This window comes from Phyllobates terribilis, unplaced genomic scaffold (genome assembly GCF_046119375.1).
Source record: "Phyllobates terribilis strain yellow unplaced genomic scaffold, ASM4611937v1 Scaffold_1__5_contigs__length_1240528914, whole genome shotgun sequence".
Lineage (NCBI taxonomy): Eukaryota > Metazoa > Chordata > Amphibia > Anura > Dendrobatidae > Phyllobates > Phyllobates terribilis.
This window is the reverse complement of record NW_027362761.1, coordinates 379,449,387-379,470,495: the sequence shown is the minus strand read 5'-3', so window position 1 is coordinate 379,470,495 and position 21,109 is coordinate 379,449,387. Positions and strand designations below refer to the sequence as shown.

Here is a 21,109-nt window from a genome sequence, read left to right as displayed (position 1 = left end):
CCGGTAAAAATGGAGATTGCATAGTGAACATGGTCAGTTATTGACAAGCATTGATTCATAAATTGGGCCAAGCAGGTTCCTCCATGGTGTTGTTTTGACTACAAGGCCTCTGACACAGACATAGAGAGCCTTAGCCCCTCTCCAAAAGTGATGTCTTTACTTCAGCTAGGCCCAGAAGTGTCGTAAATGTCAACTGTTAGGTGTGAATGCTCTAGACACAGTGTCAACTATTGTAGGACTCCACCAACAGGCATTAGCAGGGCACTAAACACACAGGTACTCTGGTAGTGTTTCAACCAAAGACCATTGGGAATAAGCAAGAGACGAGTTATCTTGAGGCAAGAGATTCGGAAGTCACTCCCCTTCCCCATCACCCCACCAATTGTGAATATTAGCATGAGATTTCTTTACAAAGATATTTAATAGCAGAATATTTTTGTCTTGTTCCAATAAATGGCACATTCCAAAACATATAGGAACTTAGACAGCCTCCGACCTTCTTAAACAGCCTCTTACTATACCGATTCCCAGCCTTGCATATGAAGTATTGTACAGCGCAAACTCCCATTAGAGTAGTGGATATACTGTATATTGGCAAATTCAAAAGTGTATATACAGGTGGTGGTTGCAAGGATGTTACAAAGTAAAATCTACTTAAAGGGGTTCTCCAAGAAATGTGCTAAAATAAATAAATATAACAAATATGCGATGCCTGACCAGATGCTGCTCTGACGTGACCTCTGTTTCGTGCTTCACTCACTCCGTCCTGAAATTTAGGACGGGGTGTGATTGATGGAAGCTGCCATCTTGGAATCTTGACAGAGTGCAGTAGATAAAGCATACCTTTTTGCTAAATGAAGGTATTTAGAAAAAGGTTTAATATTTCAATGCGTATTATTTATTTCATTTATTTTGGCACATTTCCTGGAGAACCCTTTTATGATGTAGTATCAGGGCCAGCATCTGCACCAGAAACCTTGGTAGACGGTAAACGGGAAGCCATTGAAATATGGGCAAGGAGTAGAAAGGAAGTATATTTTAACTGTATTTCCCATCTGTCTCATGTGCCTGGTGTGTGCTCCCTTGGTATAAGTACTTGGTTGAGCTTCTTTATGGCTGGTCCAGCCATAAAGAAGGGAAGAGCTAATCTCTTATTGGCTAAATATGTGGAGAAAATGGCCATGGCAAATTTAAAAAAAAGAAAGATAAAGTTTTTTACCAGGTTGAAGGCTGTTCACCAATGCTTTGTGACTGCTGTACGAGATCTTAGTAGCGTTGCCAATTATCAAACTATTTGTTGTTAAGACGTCAAATCTGCAGAAGATATCTTCACCACAAAGGTTTTTGGCTTCTTCAGTCAGAGTAACATTTTTACTCTCATCAACTTCAAATGTGGGAACAAAATCTGGGTCATGTTTTAGTTTATAGCTGCTGATAAGTTCTAGAGAGTCGTACTGAAAAAGTGTGCTTTCTTCTGTCACAGCCCCTGGAGGAGAGAGATGACACATACCGACATTTTATCAGTATGTTATTTCAGTTTAACCATTTTAAGACCAAGACCTTGCAATGTATTAACTTTCACAGCAAAATTTCACCTTTTAAAATAATACATTCAACAAATTAATATACTGCATATCTTTTACTTTAGAATTTAATTTTTATGGTGCACAGATGAAATATTAATGTGGTTCAGTAACCTAACAGGGATCTCTTCATTTTTTTTATTTTGAATATAAGAAAAAATGCAAAAAAATAAGGCAAAAATGCAACTATCCTACTGTTTTTCATTTTGCAATTTAACATATCTAGTTTAACCAGATAAACTTTTTACTTAAAGGGGTACTCCAGCCTAAAATGAAAAGTCTGCAGTTACTGTTTGTGACTGCAGACTTACGTATGAATCCCCCCAGCTCAGGCACTGTGCGCTGCGAGGATTTGCTGGTTTGTAAGCCAGGACCGGAGGGTATGTCTGAGTTATGCATACTCCCGGCCAGAACCCATTTAGTGGGTGCGACCTCATTCCACACACTTGTATGAAGCAAGGCTGCGCCCCGTCTAGTGACGAGGCTATCCACTGGACAACCCCTTTAAAATCAGCCCCACATTCTGCCTTTTGTATACACAAAAGCTCCAAAAGACAGAGAGCTAGTAATAAACATCATACATTTAATATTATCTACAATACTTCTGTAATGTTAGTATTTACTTACTTGATGCAGTGCTTGTACCAATAAAAATTGGTCAAATCTATGTTTTGGTCCATACTTACAATCTGCACCGAAGTTAAAAATTTCTCTTGGGGTAGCAGAACTTGGCAATTGTGTGCCATTCCTCATAGTAAAGTCATCTTCACGATCATTGTTCATGACTCCTAGAAGCCCCTGGGTTTTGTATTGGAATAATTCAGGGAGAAGGACAGAAACACTCAAAAATCCACTTATGGCTCTTACTTCCACCCCAGCTCCAGTTGGAAACATCACCGTAACATTTGAGTTAATTGGAGAATATATGAAAACTCCTGGAACAATTAGACATGAATTCTTTTTATTAATGTCCAATAAACTATTTAAAGCAATTAAACATTCCTATTGTTACTTTTTAATGTACAATACAATAAAATCTGTAGTTTTACCTTACTATTTTCCACCACCTTATTTTTATATCTTGTACTTGATTACATAAGGGCCAGAACTATCCACCTGATACATAACATCAGACCTGCTAAGACTGTCCATTATTACAGTACAGCGCGCAACTAATCTAAAATGGTAAATATACAATATCATGTAAAGTCAGCTACAAGATCAATATTCAACAGGCTTATTTTCAACCATTTCTTTTATTCCTTGTAAACGCCAACATCTGCCATTCTGATTCTTCCCAGGTTGGTAGTGTTCTCACTCCTAACTAAAATCTCAATTTTTAGCATGTGACATTAATATCCTATTAAATGTTTATGCATGTGACTGTTAGTGTTGAGAGAGCACTAAAATGCTCGGGTGCTCGAAGCTCGGGCCGAGCTCACCGTGATACTCGGGTGTTCGACCCGAGCAATGAGCCCAATGTTAGTCTATGGGAGACCCGAGCATTTTTGCGGCGGCACCCCCGGCAGTCTGTAGAAAGCCTAAAAAGAGCCCAAAACGATAGTGACAGTGCTCAAATGACATGGGGACAGCATGGGGATCGCCCCAGGAAGCATTTCTGACCCCCAGGTCACTGCTGTCAACAACGTGGTCAGAGGTATTAAGCCACTTTAACGGGCTCACAATAAAACGTTCAAAAACAAAACTGAAACTGTTTTCCTGTGAAATATGTTAAGGAACATCCTTTCCAGGGTAAAGACTTGTGCATAAGGTAAAATAAATAACCAAAAACAAAAATACTCCTCCACACCTTGGGCTATGTTCACAAGTAGCACTTTTTATGCATTTTTGCACTTTTGTATTGCTTTCAACCGTGACCAATGCATTCACCGGGAAATGTCATTTTAACATTTTACAATCTTATCTGGCCATGTGCTGTGTGACACATGCATACAGTGCTGAAAAGACATGGGAACAGCATGGGGAAGACCCCTGGAAGCATCCCTGACACCCAGGTCACTGCCTAAAAGTGTGCCCATCAGAAGTAATCCTTGCCGCATCAGAAGATGCAGACTTGCAACTAACCCCATGCAAGTCCTTGTCCCAGGGCAGTGTTCAATTGTACCTCCCCCATTCCTTGCAATGCAAGCGCAAATATGCAGCCAACCACCCACCCACCCGCAGGCTGCAATACTATACTGCTAGCTTGCACTTGAAATGGGGCCTTTTAGTTTGGAGGAGGCCGAAGCTGGCCACTACCTCATGGCTGCATCGGCGGTGAGGTCTCCATACTCAGTCCGCAGCCACCACTATTTGCCCCGGGAACCTTCCCCACACTTTTCTTAGCCTGGCTTGCTTTAAGGCAGCATTGGACGAGCCCACCAGACAACCAGAGAATCCTCTGGTGGGCCCTGGCTTCTCCATCAGGGGAGTTGAGAGTGCTAAGGTGAGGAACATGATGATGATGATAGAAGTTAGCATCTGCTTTGTTTTCTTGGAATGCTAGCGTAAGTGTGCAGCCTGCCACCCACCCACCTCCAGGCTGCAATACCATACTGCTAGCTTGCAGTTGAAATGGGGCCTTTTAGTTTGGAGGAGGCCGAAGCTGGCTACTACCTCATGGCTGCTTCGGCAGCGAGGTCTCCATACTCAGTCCCCAGCCGCCACTATTTGTCCTGGTAACCTTCCCCACACTTTTCTTAGCCTGGCCTGCTTTAGGGCAGCATTGGATGAGCCCACCAGACAACCAGACTCCTCCGGTGGGCTCTGGCTTCTCCATCAGGGAAGTTGAGAGTGCCAAGGTGAGGAGCATGATGATGATGATAGAAGTTAGCATCTGCTTTGTTTTCTTGGAATGCAAGCATAAGTGTGCAGCCTGCCACCCACCCACCCCCAGGCTGCAATACCATACTGCTAGCTTGCTTGCACTTGAAATGAGGCCTTTTAGGATTGTGGAGGCAGACGCCGGGTGTCGACACTCGGTCCCCAGCCGCCAGGGGGCGGGCGGGTGTCCATACTCTGTCCCCAGCCACCCCTATTTGTCCCGGTGCGCCTTATACACAAGCGAGCAAACCAAAACATTACCTGTGTCCTCCCCAGTGCATTTAGTGGGAAGGACAGCCTATTCCGCTGTAGTGTGTGCACGCCAGCCCCCTGTTCATGGCACATGCGAAGATGCCTCCCGCCCTGCACTTGTCATTGCAGACTTGCAACTATCCCAGTTCAAGACCTTGTCCCAGGACAATGTTCAATTGTACCTCCCCCATTCCTTGCAATGCAAGCGCAAGTATGCAGCCTGCCACCCACCCACCCCCAGGCTGCAATACCATACTGTTTGCTTGCTTGCACTTGAAATTGGGCCTTTTAGGCATGTGGAGGCGGAATCTGGCCATCACGTCATGGCTGCGTCAGCGGCCGGGTGTCCATATTCGGTCCACAGCCGCCCCGCGGCCGGGTGCCCACACACGGTCCCCAGCTGCCTGGGGGCGGCCGGGTGTCCATAAACAGTCCCCAGCCGCCCCTATTTGTCCCGGTGCGCCTTATACACAAGCGCGCATACCAAAACATTACCTGTGCCCTCCCCAGTACATTTAGTGGGAAGGACAGCCTAACCACAAACACGTGGACAAGTGAATGTGGCCAGGGATGGTCCATCTCACTGACGCCTTCACACTGGGTTAATATTGTGGAAGCCGGGACACAGTTGGACACTGGGATGCAACACGTCCTCCAGACATAGAGGATTGTGGGTCCTGGGTCAATCAGGCTTCAACACAAAGTTCAGAAGGTAGACAGCAGCAGTGGTCGGCCTCCTACACAACGAGTAAATTATTCATGATCATGAGGCCATCCATGTCCTTAGCTTTCTGTTCCTTGGTATGCAAGCGCATGTATGTAGTAGCGGGTAGGCCTGAGGTGGTCAGCATTTTGGCGCATATCCTACCTCCTCCGAGGATTGCTGGATGTTTTCCTGCTACTATCCCAGTTCTATGACTCCCATTAAAACAAAGCTTCAGGTGATGAATGATGGATGAGGTGGTGGCAAAGGAGAAAGAGGAGGAGGAACAGGGACCATTCACATTAATATCAGGCCAGTCAGCCACACATGTCTTGTAGGATATGTTTCTGTACGAAAAGGAGCGGTTCGGCTACACAGTTATAGGGCATACAGTGAGTGCAATGCCTACCAAAAATTTCGAGGCACTCCAATGCCCTTTGGAAGTGACATGGGGGTCAGAGGGCCTTAACTAAACCGTTTTTTCCATTTATAGCAACTGGGTCTCCTATACACTCTTGGCCTAAGCAGTGAATGGAAGGCTTTCCAAATATTATGAGGAACTGCAATGCCCCTGGAAACAGACGTGGATTACAGCGTACTAAAAACCTTCTACCCATTATTAGGGAGTGGGTCTCCCTTAGTGTTCGCCTATGCATTGAAAATCAAAAGCTGACTAAAATTAGGAGGAAATGCAATGCCAGTTGGAAGAGTCGTGGAGGTTAGAGACAATTAAAAACAACATTTCAATGCCCCTTGGAAGAGCTGTGGAGTTCAGAGTGGTTTAACAAGACGGTTTTAATGCCCCTTGGAAGAGACGTGGAGGTCACAGTAGCTTAACAAGACGGTTTTAATGTCCCTTGGAAGAGACGTGGAGCTCAGAGTGGTTTAACAAGACACTTTTAATGCCCCTTGGAAGAGACGTGGAGGTCCCAGTGGAATAAAAAGACAATATAAATGCCCCTTGGAAGAGATGTGGAGGTCACAGAAGCTTAACAAGACGATTTTAATGCCCCTTACAAGAGCCATGCAGTACAGCATATTTAAAACATTACTCCCATTATTGGGGAGTGGGTCTCCCACAGTCTTTGCCTATGCCTTCCAAGCAAAAGCAGCCAAAAAATAGGAAGGAGGAACTTGCAATGCCCCTTACAAGAGCCATGCAGTACAGCATATTAAAAACATTATTCCCATTATTGGGGAGTGGGTCTCCCATAGTCTTTGCCTTTGCCTTCCAAGCAAAAGCTGCTAAAAATTATGACGGAGGAACTTGCAATGCTGGAAACACGGACCACGGTCACCCTGGTGGTATAGTGGTGGTGGAGGCTGAGGATAAGGAGAAGAGCAAAAAACAGCCGAAATAACGAAGCGTATACCCATGTGTGGGTGTGAAGCGGTGCATGGGAATACACCTCCCGAAATAACACAGTGGATTTGACTTTACGTTACTCTGCTGTCATTTGGTGGTGATGAGAAGTCTGGCCCAATCCAGACCTTGTTCATTTTGATAAGGGTCAGCTTGTCAGCATTGTCAGTTGACAGGCGAGTGCGCTTATCAGTTATAATTCCCCCAGCGGCACTAAAAACACGCTCCGATAACACGCTAGCGGCAGGGCAGGCCAGGACCTCCAAGGCGTACAGAGCGAGTTCATTCCAAGTGTCCAGCTTGGATACCCAATAATTAAAAGGCACAGAGGAATCACGGAGGACGCTGGTACGGTCGGCAAGGTACTGCCTCATCATCTTTTGAAACTTTTCACTCCTTGTGAGAGTACCCCGCGCCTCAGGGCCTGTAAGCTGGGCGGGTCTCAGAAAACTGTCCCAGAACGTTGACAGTGTTCCCCTGCCTCTGCTGGATTGGAGTTGCGTCTCTCTCGCCTATACGCCTTGGTTGGGCAACGAACTGTGACCTCTGCTGCTAGCGTGTTCAGATGGGAATTATTTTAACAGTTCTGCAGCAAGGGCCCTCTGGACCTGCCCCATTTTTGTAGACCTCTCCACCTCAGGAATAAGAGAGTGAAAGTTCTCCTTGTAGCGGGGGTCTAAGAGTGTCACCAACCAGTAATGACTGTCACCCAACATTTTGACAACACGAGGGTCACGGTTAAGGCAGCGTAACATAAAGTCAGCCATGCATGCCAGACTGGTAATGGGCAAGACTTCCGTGTCCTCACCAAGATGACGACTGACCATGCTCTCCTCCTCCTCCTCCTCCCCCCTGTCCTCAGGCCACCCACGCTGAACCAACGGTATGACAGTTGTACAGGTACTACCGTCTACAGCGCATGATACCAGCTCCTGTTATTCCTCCTCCTCCTCTTCTCCCTCATTGTCCCCCAATGCACGTTGGGATGAGATGAGGCTGGGCTGTGTGTAATCGCCCGCTACGGCTTCTTGATCCATCTCATCATACTCTGGCTGCAATGCCTCCTGTTTAATTCTCTGCAGAGAGCATTGCAAAAGACAGACAAGTGGGATGCTGATGCTAATGATGGTGTCATCGCCACTCACCATATTGGTGGACTCCTCAAAGTTTGTCAGGATGGTACATATGTCAGACATCCAGGTCCACTCCTGAGGTCTTATGTGTGGAGTCTGAACTGAATACCGACGGCCTTGTTGATGCTGGTACTCCACAACTGCTCTCTTCTGCTCACAAATCCTTTGCAACATGTGGAGGGTAGAGTTCCAACGTGTGGGGACATCACACACCAGTCGGTGTGCCGGAAGCTGCAAACGCTGCTGCAGCACAGCAAGGGCGGCGGAAGCTGTAGCCGACTTCTGAAAATGAGCTGACAGGCGGCGTATTTTGACGAGCAGATCTGGCAACTCGGGGTATGATTTAAGAAACCGCTGAACCACGAGGTTAAGCACATGAGCCAGGCATGGTACTTGTGTGATATCGCCTCGCCTCAAAGCCGCCACCAGGTTACGGCCATTGTCACACACGACCATGCCTGGATGAAGGTTCAGCGGTCTCAGCCACAGATCTGCCTGCTCTTTCACAGCTGTCCACAACTCACAAGCAGTGTGAGGTTTATCACCTAAGCTTATGAGTTTCAGCACAGCCTGTTGCCGCTTGGCGGAGGCAGTACTGCAATGCTTCCAGCTTGTAACTGATGTGGTGATATCTGAGATGGAGGCTGAACATGAGGAGAAGGAGGAGGATGATGCGCAGGAGCTGTACACTGTGGGGGCAACTATGACTGACATAGGGCCCGCAATCCTCGGTGTGGGGAGGATGTGTTCTGTCCCAAGGTCCGACTGGGTCCTGGCTTCCACTATGTTTACCCAGTGTGCCGTCAGGGAGATGTACCATCCCTGGCCACAAGCACTTGTCCACGTGTCCGTTGTCAGGTGGACTCTGCCAGTAACTGCGTTGTTGAGGGCACGGAAGATGTTTTGGGACACGTGCTTGTGTAGTGCGGGGATGGCACACCGGGTAAAATAGTGTCGGCTGGGGACCGAGTACCAAGGGACGGCCACCGCCATAAGGTTGCAGAAGGATTCCGTCTCCACCAGCCTAAAAGGCAGCACTTCCAACGCAAGCCGTCGTGAAATGTGCAAACTTAGGACTGTGGCCTGTGGGGCATTGGCTGCGAATTTGCGCTTTCGTTGAAAGGTCTGGGATATGGACAATTGAACGCTGCGGTGGGACGTGGATGTGGACGTTGATGCTGTTTCTTCTGTTTCTTAAGAAACTGCCATAACAAGTGAAGACTGAGAGGAGGGGGCATCTTTGCATGCAGTATGGACAGGGGATTGCCTTGTAGGCACAACAGGGGGTTCTCTTACACGTACAACAGTGGAAGAAGCAGTGGTGACACCCGCTGACACTGGTCGTGAACCCTGGGGTTCGCCCCACAAAGTCGGATGCTTTGCTGACATGTGCTTGATCATGCTGGTGGTGGTCAGGCTGGTAGTTTTGTCACCCCTGCTGATGCTGGCCTGGCAGGTGGTACAAATGGCCTTTTTGGAGTTATTAGCAGAGTCTTTAAAAAAATTCCAGACTCTGGAAGACTTACCGGTTGTACTGGCAATGTCCCTCATGTTGGTGTTACGGGGAACGGTTGCCCGCCTTCTGTCTGTGGCCACCACACTGCTCCTTCCTGCCTGTTGGGGTACTCTGCCTCCCTCTCCCTGTGTGCTGCTGGCCTTGCTCTGCGTGTCCTCCAGCCACGTTGGGTCAGTTACTAGATCAGCCACCACCTCCTCCTCTTCCACTTCCACACCACGGTCCTACTCCTCACTTCGTGGCAATTGTGTCTCGTCATCGTCCACCTCTTGTGACAAATTGCCAGCGTCGCCTTCCTGTGGCCGTGGCTGTTCAAATATTTGGCCATCGCTACATGGGATCTCCTCTTCCACCACTTCAAGCGGAGCAGGCGAGGGGCCCAAATATGGAAATGGACCAGTAAACAGCTCTTCAGAGTGTCCAAGTGTGGGATCAGTTGCTGTCTGACGACACTCGGCATGGTGGGAGGAAGGAGCATCAGGGTGAGGAGGAGTAAGCGGTCGAGACTCACGGCTACTAAGACTTGATCGTGTGGAAGACAGACCGGAGGTGGTGGTGCCCAGGTGACTGGAAGTATTATCTGCTGTCCAATTAATAACCTGTTCACACTGATCAGTTCGCAATAGTGGTGTTGTTGTGTGCTTCCCTAGTAATTCGGTCAAGAACTGGGAGCGAGAAGATGTGATTGTTGGTTGTGGCACATTTTCACCTTGGCCACGGCCCCGTCCTCTGCACGCACCATCACCAGAACGTCCAGTTCCACATCCCTTGCCACGCGCCTTGCCCATTGTAAATGAAGTAAAATAGCTTACACTGGCACTATCAATGACAAAAGGGTAATAGAAAGTAGATTAGAACCGTGGAAGAGGAAAACCACAGTTCTAATTTCCTGGCGTATACCAGACTTTTTTTAAATAGATATATTTGTGTCTGAACAGTCACCGATACACTCAAACTGTTTTTTTTTTATGGAAAAAAGGCAAAAAGGTGGATAACACCCAGATTTGAACCGTGGAACTGAAAAACCACAGTTCTAGTTATCTGGCCGAAACCAGACTCTTTTAAACAGATATATTTGTGTCTGAACACTCAATTTTTTTTGGGGGGGGGAGAATACCAAAAGGTTAATACGTTGGGTATTTGTACAGTCTGACTGAGGGAAAAAAAAAAAAAAAAAGAGGATTTAGATGAAAAAAAAAAAGTCTAGCAATTTGAGCAGCAGCAGCACACAGGACTGTAATGCAGTGTTTGTTGGTATAACCACTGCGTCTCCTATACAGCTTGCCTGCCTGCCTGATATCTGGGATGGATATTAGTCCTCAGAAGGACTGTTTGTTTGATTTTGCAGGCTTTAGAGACCCTACACTACCTATTTCGCAGTATAAATCTCTCCCTAGCTCAGCAGCACTCTCCCTACACTGTCTGATCCGGAGCGACTGCGTCCAAGATGGCGGCGCCCGGTTTTAAATACTCGAGGTGACGCTGTGCGGCCAGCCAATCACTGTAATGCCTACAACCAACATGGCTGCGGCATTACAGTGACTGGCTGGCAATCCCTCCATGTTCATTGGCTCTGTAAAGAGCGCCAAACATGCAGGGCGGAGACCCGAGCTCCCGCCCGAGTAACCCGGAAATGCTCGGTGCTCGCCAAACATCCCGAATAGTGAGATGCTCGGGCGAGTACCGAGCAGTGTCGAGCATGCTCGCTCAACACTAGTGACTGTGTTATGATGGCATAAAAGTTCTGGGTTGCATGTTGCCATAATAAGTAGTCTATGAGAAGACACTGTACCCACCATGTGCCATGTGGACCCATGTACCTCCAATTTCGTATGGTATGAATCTAATATCTTTTAATGGAATATGTTGGTGCTATATTGGTAACATAAGTACAGGTTTACAGAAGTAAGTAAATAAATGTAGAGATATTCTGAGCTAAAAACATTGTTTCTTGGAGAAAAAAAATTTGCATTAAAATGCCATACACAAGCCATCATTGCACACAGCAATAAGGACTAAATGCACTGTCCTCCACTATACATGCACAGAGTTCTGCTATACAGGGGTTCTCACAGACACCGACCTTTCATATCCATCCAACTCTGCTCTTTAAAGCTAAGGATTTCTCCATTCAGTAGAGTTTCTAGCACATCTTGTGTTTGGTTTTTCAACCGCACCTCCACGACATTAGAGTCTTCTTCCTGCATGGCCACTGAAGAAATGCTGGCCACCTTTACCGTGTCAGATGATGAGCGCCGAGCTCTCTCACGATATGTTGCAATAACTTTTGATTTTATGCCTTTAAAACGAGGAGAAACCAAAGTTAAAAGCTCAGATGTCTAAATTTAACAAAAATTGAGGAAATGTTAAAGAAATTGTTCACACATAGTTTACAATCGCACAATACTGAACAAGATAACGCTGTTTCCAGTTGCTGAGATCAATAAGACAATATCAAACAGTAGATTTACTCCATTTTTGTCGATAGGGTTTTCTTTCCACTTCACTTGTTTTTTTCACTTGTTTTTTTTTTGTTGATGGTTTTTCTCAAGGGATCACAGCAACCACAATTTTTTCAAAATTTTTTTAAATGCATATGTCAATGTTTATTGTTTTTTTTTCGTGTTTTTGTTGCATATTTTCATAAAAATCACGTGATTCTAAGGAATCTAAGAAGCACATGTTATTAATCACATGACTTGTAATGTTAAAAGCACAGCCAAAAAAAACACCAAAAACATGTAGTAAAACATATTTGGACATATATACTAGCTAGAATTTACCGGAATTCTGTCTTAGGGCTGGTGCAGGCAAGTGTATTTTTTGTCATCTGAGAAGATTGGATCAATTATGCTAATCACAGACTCTGATCAGAGTGTGCTCAGTGTGATCATAATGTGCCCCTATTTCCTCGGATGAAAAGATGGAAAAAAAAAGTCTTCCTCTTCTCCATTGTTTCAGTCCGTGGAAATCGGACTGCATTCAGAAGTCATCCAAGTGCAGTCTGATGGTTTCCATTGACTTGCATTGCCGAGTATCCAAATATCGGATCAAACTCGGGCATGCAGAGATTTTTTTCTTAAACAGACTCGGTCCGAAGAAAAGATCGGACATGTGCACGGCCACATAGAACAACATTGGTCCGAGTGCGATCCGATGTTTTCTCGGCTCACATTCAGACCGATAATACGCTCATCTGCACCTGCCCTTATATTGAGCCAGAACTCTGGCATACATGCTATGTGTAATATTTATTAGGGTTTTAAATACTATTTAAGCCTAAATAACCAAAAAAAGTTGGTCTGGCTAAGTTTATTTGTAAAATACACCAAATTAATTACTGGCGTGCACCAAATCTTAGGTGCAAGAAGTGGTGTAAAGTTAGAGTCTTTAAAATGCATTTTACTTTCTTTTTTGAAGGTAGTCTAAGTGCGTAAAATAATAATATCCAACAGGAGAAAAAACATCCAAACCAAGAAGAAGTGTGTCCTTTCCTCAGACTGCAAAATGACAAAGTGGGGAAAGGATGATTCTAATTCTAATGCGGTGGTTACATACTTCTATTGATATTAATGTCACATATTTTTAGTTTATAAGATAAAGCTGTATCTATCCAACTTGAGTATTTCCGCCCCCGAAAAGTGTACATGGGATTATATTAATAAATTAAAATATAGAGCTGTGGCCAAAATTTTTTTTAAATTTATTGATTTTGTTCAGTTTTGTTGTTGCTGCCGTTTTTGCAAATATAAGAAGGGAGTACAACCATATTTGTTGTCACTTTCAAGAAAGCTTTTCTACAACTGATGGTAAGGCTGTCATTTTGCTATTGATTGAATGTATTGACAAAATTGCAATGTCATTTTCAGTTGTTGAACTTTTTGTAGCGTCGGCATCCCTGCCTCCTGCTAGGCAGGGACGCTGTTCCCCTCACCTCTCCACTCCGTGCCCGGCGTCTTCCTCCCGCTCTGCTGGCAGCGCGCGCTGCTTCCCGGCCACGGTGCTTAGGGCGCGCGCGCGCTCCCCCTCTCTTAAAGGGGCCGCGCGCGCCGTTCTAAGGAGTCCCCGGCCAATGGCTGGAGGACTTCACCATATATAAGGCACCTCCTCCAAAATGGAGGTGCCCGAGCAATGTTGTTGCAAAGCCTTCACTCTGCTTCAGCCCTCAGGTCCCGTTTCCAGTTACCTGCCAGTCACCTGCCAGATACTTGCCTGTTACCTGCCAGTCACCTGCCAGATTCCTGCCTGTTACCTGCCAGTCACCTGCCAGATTCCTGCTTGATACCTGCCAGATATCCGTTTACCTGCTTGCAAGCCTGCGGTCCGACGGTCTGCCTTCCGACACCTGTCAGTCTGTCTATGGACCAGCCTGCCCGCTCACCTGGGAGCGCTCATCTGCTACCTGCCTGCTAGCCTACCTGGAGGCTCCGCCGTCACTTGCCGTGACCACCTGCCTGTCCAGAGACTCTTGTCTGCTCACCTGGGAGCGCTCATCTGCTACCTGCCGGCTAGCCCACCTGGAGGCTCCGCCGTCACTTGCCGTGACCACCTGCCTGTCCAGAGACTCTCGTCTGCTCACCTAGGAGCGCTCACCTGCTACCTGCCTGCTAGCCTACCTGGAGACTCTGCCGTCACTAGCCGTGATCACCTGCCTGTCCAGAGACTCTCGCCCGCTCACCTGGGAGCGCTCACCAGTCACCTGCCTGCTGTCCTTCTACCCAGAGACTGTCCCTGTCACTTGCCGTGAGTACCCGTCCTTCTACCCTGAGACTGTCCCTGTCACTTGCCGTGACTACCTGCCCTTCTACCCAGAGACTGTCCCTGTCACTTGCCGTGACTACCTGTCCTTCTACCCAGAGACTGTCCCTGTCACTTGCCGTGACTACCTGCCCGTCTTCCCTGGGAGCCACCCGCTTCCTTACAAGGACCGCCCCCTTGTATAGTTGCTCAGAGGTTCCGCCTCCCAGACCCGTTACACTTTTGCTGAGGATCCAATTCCAAATCAGAAACGAATATTATGTCACTTCCCATTGTGACTTAAAAAAAAAAATGACTGAAGCATCTAAAAGAAAAATGTCAATATCCCTGTAAGTAAAATTAACTATGCCTTATGATTTATTAATATATGTCTATTTTTTACATTTTGTGTGGAAAACATGCAACTTAAATAATATGGACAACTTTTGAGGTGATTTTCTTTCCTACTTAAATGCATATATTTTGATTTAAAAATAATTTTTTGCATTTCAGTCACATTAAAAAAAAGTTTTCCAGTGGGTTGTATTGAAAATTTTGCCTTCTATAGACTATGTTGTGCTATGTTTTGACAGCAGTGTTTTTAGCTCTTACTCTCCTTCTACAGAGCAGCTGTCAGCTGATTTATGACCAATCAAAAGTTTAGCTCAACTTTGTGGTAATAAATCAGCTGAGAAGAACTCGGAAGGTGAATGCTAGGAGTTACAAACTCTTACAAATGGATTCCCAGTTAAAGGGGTAATCTCAAATTTAGAAGTTATGACTTCCCAATCACTGGGTGTCCGACTGTTAGTGTCCCCACCTCTACAGAGAACCTGGATTCTGAAAAGCCTTGTGTGAATGGAGAAGTGGCTGATCATGTATATTGCTGCTCCATTCATTGTTAATGGGACCACCAGAGATAGCCGAGTGCTGCACTCAGCTGTTTTCAGTGGGGGACCCAGCTGTCATACCCTCAGCAATTGGGAAGTTATTATCTAACCAATCCAGGCAGCAATAGACAGTGTAATACAGTGGGTTTAGAAGACAAACAGAGCAAAATATGTAATGAAAACCAATTAGAAAAATTTTGCAGTCAGCAATAGACAGTGCAATACAGACATTATAGAAGGCTAAAAGGCAAACATTGCAACATTTTTTAATGAAACCCGATGGTAAGAATTATTTTTAACCAAAAATACATGCATTTAAGCAAAAAAAAATATTCCCCTGAAGGAGTCGATATCTTCTACATGATAGGTTTACTTAATTCACTATATTTCCTTTCCTGTTCTCACTTGCCTATCCTGGCTCCAGTACTAGACCTTTCTCCCTTTTCTAATGGCTGGCTCCCTCTGTACTAGTCTCCACTGGGTTAATCTATTAACCCGGAAGACACCACTGACAACATCACCCAAGGGGTTTTAAGGGAAGCTCATGCAGCTATAAGCTTTGACTATTCAAGAAAGTATAGCAGCTAATTACGTGCTCTTGCAGGAATGAGCCTTATCTGCCTCACTCTGATTCAGCCAGCTGACTCTGCTATTAACCATATTTCTGCTACCAGTTCCTGATTGCACATATTGTTATTAGCCATATACCTGCTACAAGTTCTGACTACATATACTTCCTTACGCTATTAACCATATTGGTGCTGCAAATTCCAGACATATGTTTCTCTGCTGTTCCTGTATAATACTGCCTTCCAGCAGCATCTAATGCTTTCATCTCCACTTGCCCATGTGCTCTCCTGCATACCCTGCTCTCCTGGTCATCATTCACCTTGATCTGTCCTTTTCTGCTGCATCATCTTCTACAGTCAGTGCTGTACACCCTGATCTACGACTTAGATGATCCACCTCACAAGGTGATCCATTAACAGAATACTCAGATAATGGAATCCAAAGGTGCAGTGGTTTCAACACCTTTGCCACTGGATACAAAGGATGTATCTGGATTGGTTGTGCAACTTGTTGAGAGCCAATCGGAGGTTGTGCAGACTGTGTATGACTTCTTAGCTTGTATGGATTCATTGACTCCAAATTATTCAACTCCCCAACATCTTCCTCAGCCATCTTCATTTACAGGACATTCTTCTTGTGGAACATCTCCACATATGCCTACTCCTGCTGGTTTTGCTTACTCCTGGATCTCCTCTAAGGCTTGGTAAGGCTTTGTAAACCAATATACCATACATTTTGAACCTTGTTTTCAACAATGTTTTCTGACTAGTCAAAAGTGGCATATATTTTTTCTTTGCTGACTGAAGATGCCTTGGGTGGGACAGCACCATAATGGGATTGATCGTTTGATGTATTCTTTACCTTCCTTACTGTCTGCCTTCCATTGAGCGTTTGGCGAACCACCTCGTGTCCACTCAGCCGCTGACTCTATATTTCATCTTAGGGACTAATTCTGTGGGATATTATTCCATCCAATTCTGAAGCATGTTATCAAAACAGGGGTGTGGATTCTCAGGACCATGGGCCCACAATGATACCTTCCCGGGTATCGCAGTGCTTGGGTTGGCAGATGTGTTTTGACAGCCGCCGGCCCTTTAGTTTCTTCTTGCTCTGTGAGCACATGCATGCAGCGCTCACTACTGAACGCTGAGGAGCGTGCAGTGAAAAGACTACATCTTTACACCAGTGCTAGCATCAGGACATACTTTTTGGGCAGAGTTAGCATGCGATTTGTACTGCCCCCAAAGGATGGTATAAATATCCAAATGGCCCCTGGCAGACAAAAGGTTTCCCCCGCTGGCCTAAAACAATAACACACTCTTCTGGCTATTTTCTATGCTAGACTATCTAGTCGGATCAAGGACAAACTTGATGGTAAAGATTTGCCATTTTCCCTTGAAGATCCTATTTTTCTTGTCACATAAGTGGATTTATGTTTTAAAGAAAGATCAGTGGAGAAGGCTCAAGATTTTTGAGTAATGTTCAGGAGAGCATCTTCAAAGACTCCCTCCTGAAAGGTCGCACAGGAACTTGTGTACGGCCTGAAAGATCCCATTGCCTGACAGAAAGAATTTGTGTTTATTGTGGGAAAATGGATCATGCCCAAATGAACTGTTGCAAACTCAAGGCTAAATAGCTAAACCACAGAACTTAAACCAAAGAGGAGTGATTGCATTGAAATTAACAGTTTCCTCCACTGAACACAAGCTTGTGGTACCTATGTCTCTCTTTTTTTATTTCTCTGAGTTTATGGGACAAGTCTTCTTTAATTCCAGAGCTGCAGAAAATTTCATTGACTTTTCTCTAGCCAGAAGGCTGAAAATTCCTTTTGTTTCCCTTCAAACGGCTCTGAAATTTATCTCAGCAATTCCTGGTACCCAATTCAGGATTGAGAAGGTGACCCTACATGTTTGTGATATTTATTTTTTAGTTATGGCACTTTTTAATGCACCTTTGCTATTGGGTCTTCCGTGGTTTAAGGCTACATACCCTGGTTATTAATTGGTCATCCAACCAGATCATCCAGTGGTGATATTTTCGTTTTCAAAAATGCCTAAAAGCTCTATCTTAACAATATCCTCTGAAACTTTGCTCTTCCTCCATTCCCTCCAATTTGCCCATTCCGTACCAGCACTTCACAGATGTCTTTTCCAGTCAAAGGGAAGAAAAGCTAACTCCTCATTGGACATTTGAATGCCCTATACCTCTGCTTCCAGCTACAGAACCACCCAGAGGGAGAGTATATCTTCTATGGAAAGGGGATTAGTCTGGAAGTTTATGTCTATGGCCGATGCAGACTCACTGCATTGACTATCAGAGTTTAAATAAAATCACTGTGAAAGACCATTATCTATTGCCCCTAGAAGATCCAGAGCAGATCTTTTGAAATTTGAATTTGCCATTTTTGCAGAATTTACCCCAAAAAATCGATATGTGTTCAATATATTTCTGTGAATCTCAATACTGGAAAGCTTGTAATTGCTCAGAAAGTACAATTGGGGGAGAGGAGACAGAGAGGACATTGCTGACCAAAAGAGCTTACACTTTTACATGCGAGAGAGAGGATTCGCTGACCATAAGAGCTTACACTCTACAGGAGAGAGAGAGAACCCTGCTGACGTTAAGAGCTTACAATTTACAGGGCAGAGAAAGAGAGGACCCTACTGACAATAAGAGTTTACACTCTACAGGAGAGCGAGATGTATCCTGTACTCTGCAGGTGGAAAACCACTCTGCTATACAAACTGTGCTCTCAGATGGTCCAGATACTGACCACCATCATACAAGGTATGTTGAACCGTAAGATGTCACAGTTGCAGGGCATTATGGGGAGGCCAAAGTGGCAATGCAAAATGTTAGCCTACTCTAGCCTGCTCTCTGATCCTTCAGCAGTGTGGGAAATAGTGCCAGGCAGGTTTTTACTTTTTGCAACCTGTGAATCGAAACTCAAAATGAGTTTGCGTGAAACAGCGAATTTCAAGAAACTCGACACAAACTCGATTCTCTGCAGAATGATCCGCTCATCTTTAATTGCCCCTCCTCTCTGAGTCATTTGATTAGAATAAAAGCGCTTCCATTTATACCAAATTTGATCTGAGTGGAGCTTACAACCTAATCTGCATTAAAGAGAAAGATGAGTGAAAAACTGCATTCAATGCCATGATGGTCATTATCAATATCTCATCATGCAATGCACTGGCTGTATTGCAGAATGTCATTAATGAACCCTTCCATAACATCCTCTACCAATATGTTTAGATTATCTAGATAGAAAAAAGAGAGGGGTCGCTCACTGGTCTATTCGGGTGCTCTGAAGAAAAGAGTAATCTCAATTGCAAAAAGAACTTCGGCACTCCATACATGAAAATATAAGAAATATTGTATCTAGACTAATGTCACTTTGAAAAATGAAGGTTTTTTGCGCATAATTTGGCCAATTTATGTGTGCCCATCAACCATGACAAGGTCACCTTCGTATGATGGGAAACTACGCTACGCTACCACTAGATATGCCACTCTTGAGCTGTAAGTTTGACAGCCTTTTTTTCTGACCATGTGTCCCTCCCATTCAGTCACAGGTGGTTTTAACTAGCTCTACCAGCCCATACATTGTAGGTTAAAAGCCCAAGCAAAGACATATTGTCCATACAGGCTTACAGCCCAAGAGTGGCATATCTAGTGGTAGCGTAGCGTAGTTTCCCATCATACGAAGGTGACCTTGTCGTGGTTGATGGGCACACATAAATTGGCCAAATTATGCGCAAAAAACCTTCATTTTTCAAAGTGACATTAGTCTAGATACAATATTTCTTATATTTTCATGTATGGAGTGCCGAAGTTCTTTTTGCAATTGAGATTACTCTTTTCTTCAGAGCACCCGAATAGACCAGTGAGCGACCCCTCTCTTTTTTTCTATTAATCATTTTTGGGATCCCGCTCCTGGAGCATTGCAGCAGGTACGTGTTCACACTATTAGAAGTTTGACAGCCTTTTTTTCTGACCATGTGTCCCTCCCATTCAGTCACAGGTGGTTTTAACTAGCTCTACCAGCCCATACATTGTAGGTTAAAAGCCCAAGCAAAGACATATTGTCCATACAGGCTTACAGCCCAAGAGTGGCATATCTAGTGGTAGCGTAGCGTAGTTTCCCATCATACGAAGGTGACCTTGTCGTGGTTGATGGGCACACATAAATTGGCCAAATTATGCGCAAAAAACCTTCATTTTTCAAAGTGACATTAGTCTAGATACAATATTTCTTATATTTTCATGTATGGAGTGCCGAAGTTCTTTTTGCAATTGAGATTACTCTTTTCTTCAGAGCACCCGAATAGACCAGTGAGCGACCCCTCTCTTTTTTCTATTAATCATTTTTGGGATCCCGCTCCTGGAGCATTGCAGCAGGTACGTGTTCACACTATTAGAAGTTTGACAGCCTTTTTTTCTGACCATGTGTCCCTCCCATTCAGTCACAGGTGGTTTTAACTAGCTCTACCAGCCCATACATTGTAGGTTAAAAGCCCAAGCAAAGACATATTGTCCATACAGGCTTACAGCCCAAGAGTGGCATATCTAGTGGTAGCGTAGCGTAGTTTCCCATCATACGAAGGTGACCTTGTTGTGGTTGATGGGCACACATAAATTGGCCAAATTATGCGCAAAAAACCTTCATTTTTCAAAGTGACATTAGTCTAGATACAATATTTCTTATATTTTCATGTATGGAGTGCCGAAGTTCTTTTTGCAATTGAGATTACTCTTTTCTTCAGAGCACCCGAATAGACCAGTGAGCGACCCTTCTCTTTTTTCTATTAATCATTTTTGGGATCCCGCTCCTGGAGCATTGCAGCAGGTACGTGTTCACACTATTAGAAGTTTGACAGCCTTTTTTTCTGACCATGTGTCCCTCCCATTCAGTCACAGGTGGTTTTAACTAGCTCTACCAGCCCATACATTGTAGGTTAAAAGCCCAAGCAAAGACATATTGTCCATACAGGCTTACAGCCCAAGAGTGGCATATCTAGTGGTAGCGTAGCGTAGTTTCCCATCATACGAAGGTGACCTTGTCGTGGTTGATGGGCACACATAAATTGGCCAAATTATGCGCAAAAAACCTTCATTTTTCAAAGTGACATTAGTCTAGATACAATATTTCTTATATTTTCATGTATGGAGTGCCGAAGTTCTTTTTGCAATTGAGATTACTCTTTTCTTCAGAGCACCCGAATAGACCAGTGAGCGACCCCTCTCTTTTTTCTATTAATCATTTTTGGGATCCCGCTCCTGGAGCATTGCAGCAGGTACGTGTTCACACTATTAGAAGTTTGACAGCCTTTTTTTCTGACCATGTGTCCCTCCCATTCAGTCACAGGTGGTTTTAACTAGCTCTACCAGCCCATACATTGTAGGTTAAAAGCCCAAGCAAAGACATATTGTCCATACAGGCTTACAGCCCAAGAGTGGCATATCTAGTGGTAGCGTAGCGTAGTTTCCCATCATACGAAGGTGACCTTGTCGTGGTTGATGGGCACACATAAAT

At 44.8% G+C, this 21,109-nt stretch overlaps 1 protein-coding gene across 2 annotated transcripts in view; it reads right to left on the bottom strand.

Annotated features, from left to right (window-relative positions):
- SUSD2 (sushi domain containing 2) overlaps positions 1 to 21,109 on the bottom strand; it is a 356,158-nt gene that overhangs the window by 171,950 nt on the left and 163,099 nt on the right. For both annotated transcript variants that reach the window (XM_073676401.1, XM_073676400.1), the window contains exons 10-12: positions 11,457 to 11,672; positions 2,270 to 2,518; positions 1,220 to 1,486 (exon numbers count right to left, since the gene is read on the bottom strand). In XM_073676401.1, the coding sequence (XP_073532502.1) occupies positions 1,220 to 1,486; positions 2,270 to 2,518; positions 11,457 to 11,672 (732 nt within the window). The remainder of the gene's footprint in view (positions 1 to 1,219; positions 1,487 to 2,269; positions 2,519 to 11,456; positions 11,673 to 21,109) is intronic.